General features: G+C 42.3%; 1 protein-coding gene across 2 annotated transcripts; it reads left to right on the top strand.

Moving 5' to 3' along the window:
* Window positions 1-1,288: 1,288 nt before the first annotated feature.
* On the top strand, window positions 1,289-14,625 carry LOC105513788 (HLA class II histocompatibility antigen, DRB1-9 beta chain). 2 transcript variants are annotated; one of them, XM_011944803.1, is made up of 6 exons: window positions 1,289-1,492; window positions 9,514-9,783; window positions 12,314-12,595; window positions 13,295-13,405; window positions 13,882-13,905; window positions 14,212-14,625. In XM_011944803.1, exons 1-6 carry the CDS (start codon window positions 1,393-1,395, stop codon window positions 14,223-14,225), a joined length of 801 nt encoding a protein of 266 aa, XP_011800193.1. In that variant the 5' UTR covers window positions 1,289-1,392; the 3' UTR covers window positions 14,226-14,625. The 2 variants fall into 2 exon arrangements, with proteins under 2 accessions (XP_011800193.1, XP_011800192.1); XM_011944802.1 differs by having other exon boundaries at window positions 14,126-14,625.
* The last annotated feature ends 836 nt before the right edge of the window (window positions 14,626-15,461 follow it).

Here is a 15,461-nt window from a genome sequence, read left to right as displayed (position 1 = left end):
GAGTGCAGTGATGTGCTCCTGACTCACTGCAACCTCTGCCTCCCGGGAATCAAGCAATTCTCGTGCCTCAGCCTCCCGAGTAGCTGGGATTACAGGCATGCACCACCGTGCCCAGCTGATTTTTGTATTTTTTTAAGTAGAGACAAGGTTTCACCATGTTGGCCAGGCTGGTCTCGAACTCCTGACCTCAAGTGATCTGCCTACCTCGGTCTCCCAAAGTGCTGGGATTACAGGCATCACCCACCGTGTCCTGCCAGCAAAGTCTTCTTATATATTCCCTTATGATAAAACAACAGAAGTGGAATAGTAAAGGGCCATAGCCTCAATCAAATGAGGAAATCCTAATGGGAACCAGGAATGAAGGATTGAACATTCTTCACATAAAATATTAATTATTTTAAAACAAACAGCTGTTGTTCTGTCAACAGCTGATTTTGAGTCCTTGATCGATCTCTCAGACCCCTGAATACTTTGATTGCACAGTTGACCTTATCACATTGTTAGGGTAAGTGCTATACAAAGGCACCTTCAGACCCTCCATTGCACATAGGTGACCCCTGCAAATGCCTTGCCTGTGTGTGTTCTGGAGGTGCTACTAAACTTGGGGGCAGCATCAGGAGACACACTTGAAAAAACCCTTTTTACTCAGATTAAATTATTAACTAACTTTCAATTTCCTTTAACTTATTAGAGACATCTCTACCTGTAAATAGGTACAGATTAAGCTCTCTAGTCAACAGTTGTCATTCTGTCATATCATCAGATACCCGGGGCTGCTGCTCCTTGAAGCATCCACAGAATCACAGCATTTTCCAGTATTGAAAGACCTGAAAGATCGCAGTGCCTTCATGTCAACTGTGAGACATGAAGTAATTTTCCCAAATCTACAGCATTAAGATATGGTGCAATAAGGACCAGATTAAAAGTCTCCTGATTTGCAACCGTGTTCCCTCCATCTCCTTTACTCCTAAACACACTCACACACTCACTCCTGCAAATACTTCTGTTGTCAAGTGGGAAATGAATGCTCTTACAAGGCTCAAACTTGTGAACACATCACTGACCAGCACAGAGCTGGCTAAAAATAACGCCCCAGTTAAAGTGTTTTACACACAACTGCTTCAAATCTTTCAGGTACTAAATTAAAACAATCCTTTAAAGAAGGAAATTGTTTCAGAAGAGGACCTTCATACAGCATCTCTGACCAGCGACTGATGATGCTATTGAACTCAGATGCTGATTCGCTCTCCAACACGAGATTACCCAATCCAGGAGCAAGGAAATCAGTAAGTTCCTCCCTATAATTTGGAGTATGGGTAGAAGGGGGTCATAGTTCTCCCTGAGTGAGACTTGTCTGCTCCTCTGGCCCCTGGTCCTGTCCTGTTCTCCAGCATGGTGTGTCTGAAGCTTCCTGGAGGGTCCTGCATGGCAGCTCTGACAGTGACACTGATGGTGCTGAGCTCCCCACTGGCTTTGGCTGGGGACACCGGACGTAAGTGCACATTGTGGGTACTGAGCTACTATGGGGTGGGGAAAATAGGGAGTTTTGTTAACATTGTCCCAGACCATGTCCCTTAAGAAACTGTGATGTTTTCTTCAGAGATTGCCCATCTTTATCATTGGATCCCAAATATTTCCACCACAAAAGGAGCTTGGCTACTTGCCGTCTCCATGAGACTGTGTAAGGGGCCTCCATACAGGCCATTTCTTCTCACATCTCCACCAATATAACCTTCGCATCACATGTCCTCAGGGTCCTTAGAGGATTTAAAAATAAAGATGCTAAAATAAATTCCCCATACAGTACTTCCCTTTGTTATGTTGACCTGTCAGACAAAAGGAGGTTTTTCCTGAAATTTTTGTGGGAGTCAAGGGAATTCGAAGTGTCTCTCCTAGACAATCCTGTGTTATGCCCTTGACAGAACCTGTGATATTGGCCCCTCTTCTTCATATGTGAGGATGGACCCATTGGCCTCCCCATTATCTCCTTTCTTGTTTTTCTGAACTCCAATGTTCATAAAGCCTGTATCCCTGTAATGTGTGCAAGGTCTCTGACAGAAGTTATGCTTAGTGCTCTTTCTTTCTTATGGGGAAAAATCCTTGGAGCTGAAGCTGAGATCTTTAGTACTTTGAGTCATCCTACAGTTAAAGAGCATCTATGAGGTATTCTTTGATGCCTAAAGAACTTAAGGCATCCTCTAAAAACCTGGCCCAGGTTAGAGTTTATTATGAATCTTTTTTAACCTTTCTATACTATTTTCTCCTACATCTCCTACATGCTCTGACTAGACATGACAGGAAGAGATTCAACTAACATAAGGCAAATTATATGAAATTCAATTTTGGTAAGTCAAAAATTGTCAAATCTCAGAAATTTGATAAGGTTCAAACTATATGCTCTGTGTGGGGTTACAGAGAGAATGTGGACATTGTTCACATCTCATAGGGCTGAAAGTTAATGATCAAGTCTTGGGAACTCATTGTCTTACCGGTGTCTTGTCCTAAATTTCATAGGTTGACCCATCATGCCCTCAGCTTTCCTTAATTAGCCATGTCTGCTTACCTCTCCCTCCAGTTTCTCTCTATTTTTCCCCAGCTATATTGTCATCATATCCAGATATCCCTAAAGCTTGCACAGAGCCTTAGCACTAGGAGATCCAATGAAAGAGAGATTTTTTTGGGGAGGGGGTGGGGGTTAGGGGGGAAGCCTGGCTCTGTCTGTCACCCAGGCTGTAATGCAGTGATCCAGTCTAGGCTCACTGCAACCCCTGCCTCCAACACTCAAGCGATCCTTCCTCCTCAGCCTCCAGAGTAACAGAGACTACAAGCCCAACTAATTTTGTTGGAGATGAGATTTTTGCTGTGTTGCCCAGGGTGGTCTTAAACTCCTGGACTCAAGCAATCCTCCTGCCTTGCCCCCATGACGTGCTAGGATTGTAGGTGTGAGCTGCCACGCCCAGGCACGGTGAATTCATTGCCCAAGCAATGAATCTTAATTTAAAAATTTCCTTTTTCTTAAATCACTGTTTCTTTATCTGTGAATTCTTCTTCCAACTGGAAGGATGGGAAAGAAGAAGTTTGCCTGTATTTCTCACCGGGAGGAAAAGGGGTCTAGTGTGACATCAAAATGAAAGAGTGCTGGAGCTTGAGCCCCTTCTTGCTTTCCAGGATCCACACAGTGATCAGTTCCCATAGCCTGGTTTATTCATGGAAACCACACTTATTTTTCTCAGCAGCTACTGTGTACTGGGCTCCCTTCTAGGTTCAAATCATTCTATTTGAGTGAAATAGAAAGGGTCCCTACTCTCACGGAAGTCACACAACAGCAGAGGAAATAGACATTAACGCAATAAGCATTTAACAAACAAGAAAATTTCAGAGAGTCACAGTGCACTGAAGAAAAGACATCAGGTTTGTAGAAAAGAGAGACATAGATTCACCCAACTTTAGTTCATATATGTAGAGAGCTCTACTTGAGAAAGTGACATCCAGTTGAGACAACAAAATAAGTAGACAGTCATGTGAAGATCTAAGGGCGAAAGTTCCAGGAAGACAGAATTGCAAGGGAAGCCCTGGTGTGGGAAATTATGTGCGGGGACAGAAAGAAGGCAAGAGGGACTGAAGTGAGCAAGCAAGGAAACGCAGTGGCAGAAGATGACGTAGGATGCAGAGAGGAAGTCAGGAACCTCATCATATTAGGCTCTGATGTCCATGGTAAGAAATTTGAATTTTATTTTATTTAGTTAATTTATATATTTAATCTTATTTGTTTTTGAGAGGGAAGTTCATTCTTGTTGCCCAGGCTGGAGTGCAATGGCATGGTCTCAGCTCACTGCAACCTCTGCCTCCCGGGTTCAAGTGATTCTCCTGCCTCAGTCTCCCAAGTAGTTGGGATTACAGGTACCCACCACCATGCCCAGCTAATTTTTTTTTTTTTGTATTTTTAGTAGAGACAGAGTTTCACCATGTTGGCCAGGCTGGTCTTCAACTCCCGACCTCAGGTAATCTGCCCACCTGAGACTCCCAAAGTGCCTGGATTACAGGCGTGAGCCACTGTGCACGGCCTCAATTTTATTTAAATAGATACGGGAAGTTCCTGGATGGTTACAAGGAGAGTCAATTTATATTCTTTTTTTTCTTTTTTCTTTTTTTTTTTTTTGAGATGTAGTCTTGCTCTGTCACCAGGCTGGAGTGCAGTGGCACAATCTCGGCTCACTGCAACTTCTGCCTTCTGGGTTCAAGTGATTCTCCTGCCTCAGCCTCCCAAGTAGCTGGGATTACAGGAGTGCACCACCACGCCCAGGTAATTTTTGTATTTTTAGTAGAGACAGGGTTTCATCATGTTGGGCAAGATGGTCTTGATCTCTTGACCTCATGATCTGCCTGCCTCAGCCTCCCAATGTGCTGGGATTACAGGCATGAGCCACTGTGCCCGGCCTATATTGAATTTTTAAAACTAATTCTAGCTACTCTGTGGGGATTGGATTGTTGGGGTTGACAAGTGGCTAGGAAGACTATTTAGGAGCACAGCAGGGAATCCTCAGGGAAAACAGGCTTGTGGCTTCATGGAGTTCACTAGTGATAAAGACAGTGGAAAAGATAAAGTGGATTTTGCTTACCTTGTTAATGGGTTACTGTAAAGGGGGTAGAAAAATCAAGCTTAGTCCTAAGGATTTTATTTTGACAAATTAGTGGGTGGTGGTATTGTTTATTGAGATAGGGAAAACTGTGGGAGGAAATGATTTGAAGTGGGTGGTTGGAAATAAAAGTTTTGTTTAAGTTTCAGATAATTTATTGACATTTGTGTGGAGCAATCAGAAGGTCAATGGCATTTAAGAGACTTATGGTGGGCCGGGCACGGTGGCTCACGGCTGAAATCCCAGCACTTTGGGAGGCCGAGGTGGGAGTATCACAAGGTCAGGAGATCGAGACCATCCTGGCCAACACGGCAAAACTCCGTCTTTACTAAAAATACAAAAAATTAGCCGGGAGTGGTGGCAGGAGACTGTAGTCCCAGCTACTTGGGAGGCTGAGGCAGGAGAATGGCGTGACTCAGAGATGGAGCTTGCATTGAGCCAAGATCGCACCACTGCACTCCAGCCTGGGTGACAGAGCAAGACTACATCTCAAAAAAAAAAAAAAGGAGACTCATTGTGAGGCCAGGGTTGGAGGTATTTATGTTGGCGGCATCAATACGTGTTCTATGTTAAATTCCAGGGAGTGGAAGAGGTACATAGGGAGATAGATTGTCTGGAGAAAAAAGAAAAGGGCACAGGCCAGCAAAGGGGACTGAGAAAGGCCCAGGGATGTTGGAAGATAAAACAAGATCACATCATATGTGTAAGTCAAGGAAAATAGACTTTTTGCCAAGGAGACGAGAGAGACCAATTGTGATGAGTACCACTAAGAGGAGGGGGAAGTGAGAATGTGAGAGAGAAGCAACTGCTAGGATTGGTGGAGTTGATATTTGCACTCAGTGGAGTATCCAGGTAGGAAAATGGATTAGACCCTTTGAAGAGTGGGTAGAAGTGAGGATGAGGTTAAGGTTGACTGTTTTGAGTAGTGAGCTTCAGGGAAGGACTGTGCTCTGGGTTTAGGGAGCCAGCTGGATTGAAAGGAGAAGGCTAAGGAGGCTGAAGAGAAGCAGGAGGACCTGTGAAGCAGAGATGCTCAGTCATTATTAGCAGGGAAATACTAGAGGGTCCCTGTGTGCAGTGGTGACTGCTCATGCAAAAGGTCACACAGCCAATATTTCACACAGCCGATATTTATTAGTGACTTTGAATATACCGGTTACTACTCCAGGTCACGAGAATGGAGTAATGAATAAAATGAATCCAGTCGCCATCAGTATATGCCATGTAACATTTTGCAGTGACTGTGTACCAGGCCTGTGAATTTCAGTATTCAATTTCAATAAGGATCCTATTGTATCTGTGGTATTTAAAAACATATACATCTCTGGAATCTAAAATTGAAAGGTTTTAAGGAAAACCCAGTATAACAAATTTGGTGCTAGAAATCAGATTACAGTTTAAATCTGAGCATGTAGAGTGTCCCTTTCTTCTATGTCAGCAGATGCCTTTTGTGTGAGATTTGTTCAGGTATACTGCTTTATTAGACATAAACCAGTGTTCCTGCCCTATGTTTTCAGAATGACAATTCTTTATGAAACTAATAGAAGAATGGAAGACAATTGCAAAATCATAATGAAGATAGTAATTGCTTTAGAATCATGGAATGGAAAAAATAATGTGAGCTCCAGTTATAGGGATCAGAAAATTAAAATGGGAATACATGTGAGTGTTTATTATGTGATCACTGCTAAGAAGACTCATTATTAAATTTCATACTTACAAACAATCCTGTGAGGATTATTATAAAATACATTTGATAGATTACAAATAGGCTTACGGTTGGCAAAAACTGACCCATTTAAAAGAGGTCATATTTCAATTCATATTTTCAGATTCTAGAATATGAGAGTTTTTCTGTCATTAGTGAGTAGTGATTTGATTGTGTCTGAATTATTGACAAAATTTCTAATATTCATATGTACCAGGTTCTTTCTTAGAGTGGAGGCAGAGATGCAAGGGCTTCTAGTTCCAATGTATAGGAGGAACTTTCATTCATTTTGCATTTATCATTTTAAAAGTTCTATATGTCTATCATAGGCATATGTTGAAGAACACGAGTAAGTATTAAATCATTCCTTCTTCTGAAGGTTTGCTAGCAAGTTGGGCTAGGGTTGTCAGATAACATACAGGTTCCTAGTTAAATCAGAATTTCAGATACACAACCATAATTTATTGGAAATCCAGATGTAGCTGGGCATCCTCTGGTTTTATTTGCCCCATCTGTCAACCCTAGGTGGGACACATGGACATGGATTACAGTACTAACCATGGAAGCCACAGTGACAGTGACTTGACAAATGTTTATTTTTTAACGTTCTCTCTGTAAAGAAAGTGCTTAGATAATTTAGGGGTAAAAAGATAGACATCATTTGATCCAGGGTGCACACCTCTCTGCATCATTTCTAAAGGGCAAAGGGAGCTTTGTGAAGGTCTCTACACACAGTCTGGGGACATGCTCATGTTTTGTAAACCGTCAGTATGAGAATGTCATTTTCTTGGTTTCTCCCTTTCTGAGGGGACTTGACTACAAAACCAAGAGTTCTACCTCTGGCCAAGGCTGTTAATTTGATGTCTGCTACCATTGTTGGGAGTAGGAGACTGAAAGACATGAGTAAGTTGGGACATTAAATGGGAATAAAATAGCTGTGGTTGTGATTCACTACCACATGTAATTAGTGGACCACTGGCACAGAAATTAAGAAAGAAGACGATATGAAAGATAAATGATATGATTTGGTGACTGGTTGGTAATGCAAGGAAATCAGTAAAACTTGGTTCTCAACAAGTTCATTTTCTGGAAAGATAGCACTGTATTGGGACCAGAATTCTATGAAACATTTGTTTTATATAGGACCAAGATATTCACAGATATTTTTCAATGTAATTCTCAGCTGCTCCATAACTACTAGTGGCAGGTTCAACACAGATTTTTTCAGATGGTTCACACCCGTGGTGCTTACCCAGGGATAGTTCACCACCCCTCCCTTCCCTCCCATCACCCTTGGGGAACCTGTGGTAATGTTTGAGCAATTTTTGGTTGTCACAACAGGGGTTTCTTCTGATATTTAATGAGTAGAAGACAGGGGCACTGCTAGAGAACCTACAATGTTCAGAACAGCCTCCGTCACCAATAAAGAATTATCTGGTCCAAAATGTCCATAGTGCTGAGGCTGAGAGCACTGATTCACACTGTGCTCTTTCTGAAAATTCTAGACTCACATCTTTTATACCCTCAGCATCCAATTCAGTTTTTTATGGTTTATTTTTGCTTGTTTCATTATGCAAAACCAGACAGTTGCATAAATTCAACCACTTTCTTGTTGAATCCATTTAGTCAATGCAAGTTTAATAGCTTCATATTTATTTTTTGCCTTATGCAATATTTTTCAACATTTTCATGAGTTGTTGATCAGCACTATCTCTATTAACTTGCAACAACTTGCCCTTATAAGTCACTCTGCAATTATTTTTCACTAACATGCCTGAGGGTTCTGTAGTGATTCTACATTTGATGTGACTCACAATATAAAATGCTTTTATTTATTCATTTCACTTTTATCCAGAGGATTATTTTTCAGTTATTTTTGTCGGTTTTACATTTCAATCAAACATAAAGACAAAAACATCAAAAATATATTGTGTTTTACATATGTGTATATTTACACACATATATGTATGTATGTTTACATGTGTTGAAACTACAGAAGCTCATGTCACAAATAAGAGCTCTGAGACACTTTTGACCGCTTACTCTTTATCAGATGAAATTTGCCAAATGAGTTTTATGAACAAATTTCTTTTAACCGAATATCTGAGCCTTGTGGATTTAGAAATGCAAAGGAAGGTTTGCGGACATTTACTGGCATCATGGTTTTATTTTCCTTAAAACTCTTTGATACTTTTGTATTGTCTTTAGTATAAATCTCAAATGCTAACACCACCCAAGAGGCTTTTCAATGCCTGGTGTTTGTGATGTCTCCAGTCTAATCTTTTACCCTCCTCCCCGTCAGCCTCTCCGCTTTAGTGAACTTTGTTCTAGTTTCTTGAAGAAGTTCATCAATTCAAGCTTTTGTACATGAGATTTCCTAAACCTGAAGTGTATCTCCCCCATTTTGTCCAAACAGAGCACAGGCTCCACTCCGCCCCCTGGCTCACACCTGCTTAACCTGTCAAGTCCCATCTGAACTGTCACTCTTCAGAGGGCCCTTCTCTGGCACCCTAATGTAATTGAGGTCATCCTATTATTCTCTGTTCTAGAACTCCACACTTTCGACCTTTCTCATTCCTGTCTAAGCTCTTGTGTGTTTGGTTTTTGGTCATCACTTTCACTGCTCTTTAAGCTCCCCAGCGGAGTGGAGAGGTCTGTTTTCCCTCATTTGGATTCCTAGAGGCAGCTCAGGCCAGGCACAAGGTCATCACTAAGGAAGTGTTCACAGGGTGAATGCAGTGGGTGTTAAGGAACTCTGAGTATACCGGTTACTACTGTGGGATGAATGAAGTAAAGCCTGTGGGATGAAGGAAGGAGCAGAGAGTGTCTTTGGGATGGAGGCTCCCAGAAGGAGGCGGCGAGGGCTGAGGTGCTGGGCGGATCCTCCTCCAGCTCCTGCTTGGAGGTCTCCAGAACAGGCTGGAGGCAGGGAGGGGATCCCAAAAGCCTGGGGATCAGAGGGGGTTTTCCTGCTTGGTCCCCCTGGTCTCCGTCCGCCTCAGGAAGACGGAGGATGAGCCCCTGGGCTGCGCGTGGTCGGGTTTGTGGTTGGGATCAGTCAAGGTTCCCAGTGCTGGCACCCCGCCCAGGTAGTCCCGGATGGCGGCGTCTCTGTCAGTGTCTTCACCCGAGGCCGCCCCTGTGACCGGATCGTTCCTGTCCCCACAGCACGTTTCTTGAAGCAGGATAAGTATGAGTGTCATTTCATCAATGGGACGGAGCGGGTGCGGCTCCTGCACAGATATATCTATAACCAAGAGGAGGACGTGCGCTTCGACAGCGACGTGGGGGAGTACCGGGCGGTGACGGAGCTGGGGCGGCCTGACGCCGAGTACTGGAACAGCCAGAAGGACTTCCTGGAGCAGAGGCGGGCCGAGGTGGACACAGTGTGCAGACACAACTACAGGGTTGGTGAGAGCTTCACAGTGCAGCGGCGAGGTGAGCGCGGCGGGAGCGGGGCCTGGGTCCCTGTGAGCTGGGAATCTGAGTGTGAGAAAGAGAGAAAGAGAAAGAAAGAGAGAGAGAGCGCGCCATCTGTGAGCATTTAGAATCCTCTCAATCCTGAGCAAGGAGTTCTGAGGGCACAGGTGTGTGTAGAATGTGGATTTGTCTGTGTGGCTGTTGTGGGAGGGGAGGCTGGAGGGGGCTGCTGCTTATTCTTGGAGACCTCTGTGGGGAGGTGACATGGGAGGTGGGTGCAGGGGACTGGAGAGAGAGGACACCTTGATTGTCCTGGGTCCTTAAAGATGCAGGGAAGGGAAATGTAAGGTGTATGTGGTTGGGGTGAAGATTTAGGGGAGCAGAGCTGAGAGGTCTGGAAGGTTTGGGATAATATGAGGAGGTCAGTTCCAGGCTGTCCCTGGCACACACACTCTGAAATAAAAGTGTGTGGTGTTTGTTTGCAAAAGCATTAGATTAATTTCTAGGGGAATTGAGGAGACCTCTGAGGCACCTCTGAAGCTTCTTTAGGTCTAAATTTCTTGCTAGTTTTTTGTTTGTTTTCTTAGTGTGTATATTTTTACATAGTTGAAATGACCGTGAAAGTAACTTTTTGATTAAAATTTTAACACAGTTACTATTTTATTATAATGCTAATGGTTTTCTAGTAGTTACATATTATTCTTTTATGTGTAATAGTTGTGACACAACTCACCTCACTTTCCCCTTTATTGACCTTTATTTATTTATTTATTTATTTTGTTTTGTTTTTGCTTTTTTTGTTTTTTTTTTTTTTTTTGAGACAGAGTCTCGCTCTGTCGCCCAGACTGGAGTGCAGTGGCCAGATCTCAGCTCACTTCAAGCTCCGCCTCCTGGGTTTATGCCATTCTCCTGCCTCAGCCTCCCCAGTAGCTGGGACTACAGGCGCCCGCCACCTCCCCCGGCTAGTTTTTTGTATTTTTTTGGTAGAGACGGGGTTTCACTGTGTTAGCCAGGATGGTCTCGATCTCCTGACCTTGTGATCTGCCCGTCTCGGCCTCCCAAAGTGCTGGGATTTGTTGACCTTTATTATGACACTCACCAAAAGTTGAAAATGTATGTTTCTGGTTAATTTTTAATTTATTTTTTATTTGGAATTCTTTTGAATTATTTTGGCCTACTTATTGGCCAATTATCATTACTGCTCTAAGAATTCCCTATTGTATTTGGTAGGTAATGGGCAATGATCTATTTTCTATTATCTCCAGGGCTTAGTGTTTTTCTCAGTGATTTTGTGGGTTCTTTGTACTGGAAGATTATTAACACCTTATTGATGTTTGATTCCACATTTTCTCCAGTTTTTGGTTTGTATGTTGATTTTGAAAATTCTTTTCTGTGTTAAGAATTTGAACATTTCTGTTTAATAAAATATATTCCAAAACTTTTATTAATGGTTTACAATCCATCTGAAATCTACCATTTTGTGGTATTTTTGTCTCCAGGTTTCTCCTTCCTTCTTAAAAAAAAAAATGTATTTATTGAGAGTATGCTAGACTTAGGGATTTTCCTAGGCATAAGCACCCCAGGTAATGAGTCCCAGACCCTGCCTTGATCCAAATGTCATTCAGGAAAGAAAAATTATTTTACAATGATAGTATAATAATAGTTATGCTTGTTTGCACGGGAGATGCATTGATCAGCTCAATGTAAATATAAGAACTTTCAAAACTAAAATGACTTTCCTTAATCCTTCTCTCTGCTTTAAGATTCATGCTTTCCTGGGAACTTAAAGATCTGGAGAACCATTTCTGTCTGTCCTGTCTTCCCAGGGGCAGAACAATTTCTGTGGTGTTGTAAGGTGTGAGTGCATGGCAGTAGTATTCCTAAACATTCATACTGGGTCTCCTCGTGTACCCTACTCAGTCCGTTTGTCTTTTCACATTGTTTTAAATGATATTTTTCTCTCAAGCTCTACAAGGATGGTAAATAGGTGTCAAGTGGAGCACCCAAGTGTAATGAGCTCTCTTACAGGGGAATGGAGTGAGAAGCTTTCTGACTTCATAAACTGAAGGCTATCTTCAGTCATTGTTTTATATATTTTATGTGCATTAATTTTCATATAACCCCAAGAGGTAAATTACTATAATTATCTTCTATTGTGTGTGAGAAAGTTGAGACACAGAAGCATTGAAAAACTCTTCCAGCATCAACCAGTAAAAGGCAGACCTTGGATTTGAACCAGGCAACCTGATTCAGAAATCAGCTTTAATTACTACACTCTGTACTTTCAAAGATTTGTAAACACTTTGACAATGCATCCCAGTTTCAAGCAATGAAAAAACAAACACAATTTTTCACATCTCTCAAATCTAATGGGCCCCCACTATAAAGATTAAATTCCAGACTGATGACACTGTGAGGCCACATGGCCAGCTGTGCTGGAGGCCTAGTCAAGGCCAGAGTCTGGGTTTGCAGAGAAGCAGACAAGCAGCCAAAAAGGGAGATTTACTCTGTCTTCCTGACTCATTCCCTCTACAATTTTTTCTCCTAGTTGAGCCTAAGGTAACTGTGTATCCTGCAAAGACCCAGCCCCTGCAGCACCACAACCTCCTGGTCTGCTCTGTGAACGGTTTCTATCCAGGCAGCATTGAAGTCAGGTGGTTCCGGAACGGCCAGGAAGAGAAGGCTGGGGTGGTGTCCACAGGTCTGATCCAGAATGGAGACTGGACCTTCCAGATTCTGGTGATGCTGGAAACAGTTCCTCGGAGTGGAGAGGTTTACACCTGCCAAGTGGAGCACCCAAGTGTGACCAGCCCTCTCACAGTGGAATGGAGTGAGCAGCTTTCTGACTTCATAAATTTCTCAACCACCAGGAAGTGAACTTTGCTAATCCCTGAGTGTCAGGTTTCTCCTCTCCCACATCCTATTTTCATTTGCTCCATGTTCTCATCTCCATCAGTGCAGGTCACTGGGGATAGCCCTGTAATAGTTTCTAGAAACACCTGTATCCTCTGGGGAAGCAGTCATTCCTGGCAGGAGGGAGAGGCCTTCCCTGTTTTGAACTTCCCCATGATGTCACAGGTCAGGGTCACCCCCTCTCCCAGAGCTCCAGGCCCTGCCTATGGGTCTGAGACTGTTTCTGGTGCTGTTGACCTAAGTTGGTTGTTGTGATCTGAGAAGAGGAGAACTGTAGGGGTCTTCCTGACATGACAGAAGTCCAATCTCAGCTCTGCCTTTCATTAGCTCTGTCACTCTAGACAAACTACTTAACCTCATTGAGTCTCAGGCTTTCTGTTGATCAGATGTTGAAGTCATGCCTTACATCACGGCTGTAATATTAGAATGAGTTTGGTTCCTGAAACTTGTAACTGTTCAGTGTGATTTGAAAACCTTTTTTTCTCCAGAAATGGCTAGTTATTTTAGTTCTTACAGAGCAGCCTTCTTCCCCATTTTCAAAGCTATGAATTGCAGGGTCTCAATTAAAAAGGTTCAATTTGGGATTAAAATCACTAAAGCTGGCTTCTTCTCTCAGGAGCACGGTCTGAATCCGCACAAAGCAAGATGCTGAGTGGAGTCGGGGGCTTTGTGCTGGGCCTGCTCTTCCTTGGGGCTGGGCTGTTCATCTACTTCAGGAATCAGAAAGGTGAGGAGACTTTGGGAGCTAAGTCTCTCCACAGGCTTTTCTGGAGGAGGAAATAGGGTTTTGCTGAGGTTAGTTATCAGTGTATGAGTGGCGCTGGATAAAGCCTTTCTTTCCACAAATGACCTCCAATGTCCTGATAATCCAGAAATCATCAGTGCATGGTTACTATGTCAAAGCATACTAGCTTGTGGCCTGCAGAGGCAAGAGGAAGGTTAACTAGTTAAGGGTCCTTTGGTTTGAGATCCTGGAGCAAATTAAGGAGGAGCCACTAGGGCTAAAGTGATTACACTGGATCCTGTGACAGACATGTCACGCTTCATGGGTCACATGGTCTGTTTCCGCTCCTCTCTGCCCTGGTTGGTGTGGGTTGTGGTGTTAGAGAAATCTCAGGTGGGAGTCTGGGGCAGGGACATTGTGATGGAGGACAGATTTGCTTCCATATCTTTTAAGTGTATATCTTTTTCTCTTTTTCCCAGGACACTCTGGACTTCAACCAACAGGTAATACCTTTTAATCCTCTTTTAGAAACAGATTCGGTTTTCCTAAAATGATGCTGGAGGTGATAAGCCATGGGACAGAAATAGTAGGAAAGACTTTGGATCTAAATTCCTGATCAGGCAATTTACATCAAAACTCCTCCTCTCCACTTAGAAAAGGCCTGTGCTCTGCAGGAGTATTGGCTTAGGGAGACTTAGGAACTTGTTTTTCTTCTTCCTGCAGTGCTCTCATCTGAGTCCTTCAAAGTGGGGAAAAGAAGCTGTTAGTAGAGCCAGGTCTGAAAACAACACTTTCCTCTGTCTCTGCAGGACTCCTGAGCTGAAGTACAGATGACCACATTCAAGGAAAAACCTTCTACCCCAGCTTTGCAGGATGGAAAGCTTTCCCGCTTGGCTCTTATTCTTCCACAAGGGAGAGCTTTCTCAGGACCTGGTTGCTACTTGTTCAGCAACTGCAGAAAATGTCCTCCCTGAGAAAACGTCCTCCTCAGCTCCTGCCCTTGGCCTGAAGTCCCAGCATTGATGGCAGTGCCTCATCTTCAACTTTTGTGCTCCCCTTTACCTAACCCTATGGCCTCCCGTGCATCTGTACTCCCTCTGTGTGCCACAAACGTATTACATTATTAAATTTTTCTGAAACCTGGAGTTAAAAATCATCTATTCCACATGGCTCCAAAGACAAAAAATAAAAAGAAATGAAAAAGGGAAGATTATTTCTCAATAGCATAATGGTTTTTATGTATATTTCATAAGTACATGAGGTAATGCATATGTTAAATAGCTTGATTTAGTCATTCCACACTATAGGCATATATCAAAACTGCATGCTCTACAACATAAATATACTATACAATTTTCACTTGTCAATAAAAGTAATCCTAACGTTTAAAAAGGCAGTGCATAAAAATTGAGAACAGACTATAACAACTGAAACAACTTGGCCAATATGAGATAGGAAGCCAGCCAGCAAGTCAATCAGAATTCTTTCTTAACCCATTCTACAATACCGTGTATCCATAACTAAATTAGCATATAATGGTTCATTCCAGACTTCAATAATACAATATTATCAAAGGATTTGTACGGATTTCAGAGAACAACAAATTTATAAGATGGAGGTTCTCCATTGTGTTCTATCTGAGAGTATCAAATATGTCAAATCTAAAAGTACATAATCAATTCCAAAGTTTATTTCAAAGTAATAATCATTTGAGCATAATTTCTCTACTGTCAGAGACAACTGTTATTTTATTTTCAATCAAATTCAATGTATATTTTATGCATATTTTGTTTTTAGCTATATTGCATGTTACTTGTACATGCATAGCAGGTATGTACAAGTGCATAGAAATCCTGTAAGAATATAAATCCTATAGGTATATAATAAGCTGACAATTATGTCTGGTCTGTTTGATTCCAGAGTTGCAATAAATAGGCTTTCTTCCCTAAGTTGAGGAAATGATTTGTCTCATTTTCTATGAGACTTGTGGTGTGGAATTATAAGGTAGAATGAAAATCTGTGGGATGAATATTTATTTTATTTTATTTTATTTTGTTTT

This window comes from Colobus angolensis, unplaced genomic scaffold (genome assembly GCF_000951035.1).
Source record: "Colobus angolensis palliatus isolate OR3802 unplaced genomic scaffold, Cang.pa_1.0 Scaffold236, whole genome shotgun sequence".
NCBI lineage: Eukaryota > Metazoa > Chordata > Mammalia > Primates > Cercopithecidae > Colobus > Colobus angolensis.
The sequence above is the reverse complement of the archived record's forward strand: the minus strand, read 5'-3'. Positions and strand labels throughout refer to the sequence as shown.

Excerpts from the sequence above, each read along its gene's own strand:
- LOC105513788 (XM_011944802.1), top strand. The coding sequence starts at position 1,393 with ATGGTGTGTCTGAAGCTTCCTGGAGGGTCCTGCATGGCAGCTCTGACA. Across the intron at positions 1,493-9,513 it reads TTTGGCTGGGGACACCGGAC|CACGTTTCTTGAAGCAGGAT; the intron begins GTAAGTGCACAT and ends CTGTCCCCACAG. Across the intron at positions 12,596-13,294 it reads CCCTCTCACAGTGGAATGGA|GAGCACGGTCTGAATCCGCA; the intron begins GTGAGCAGCTTT and ends TTCTTCTCTCAG.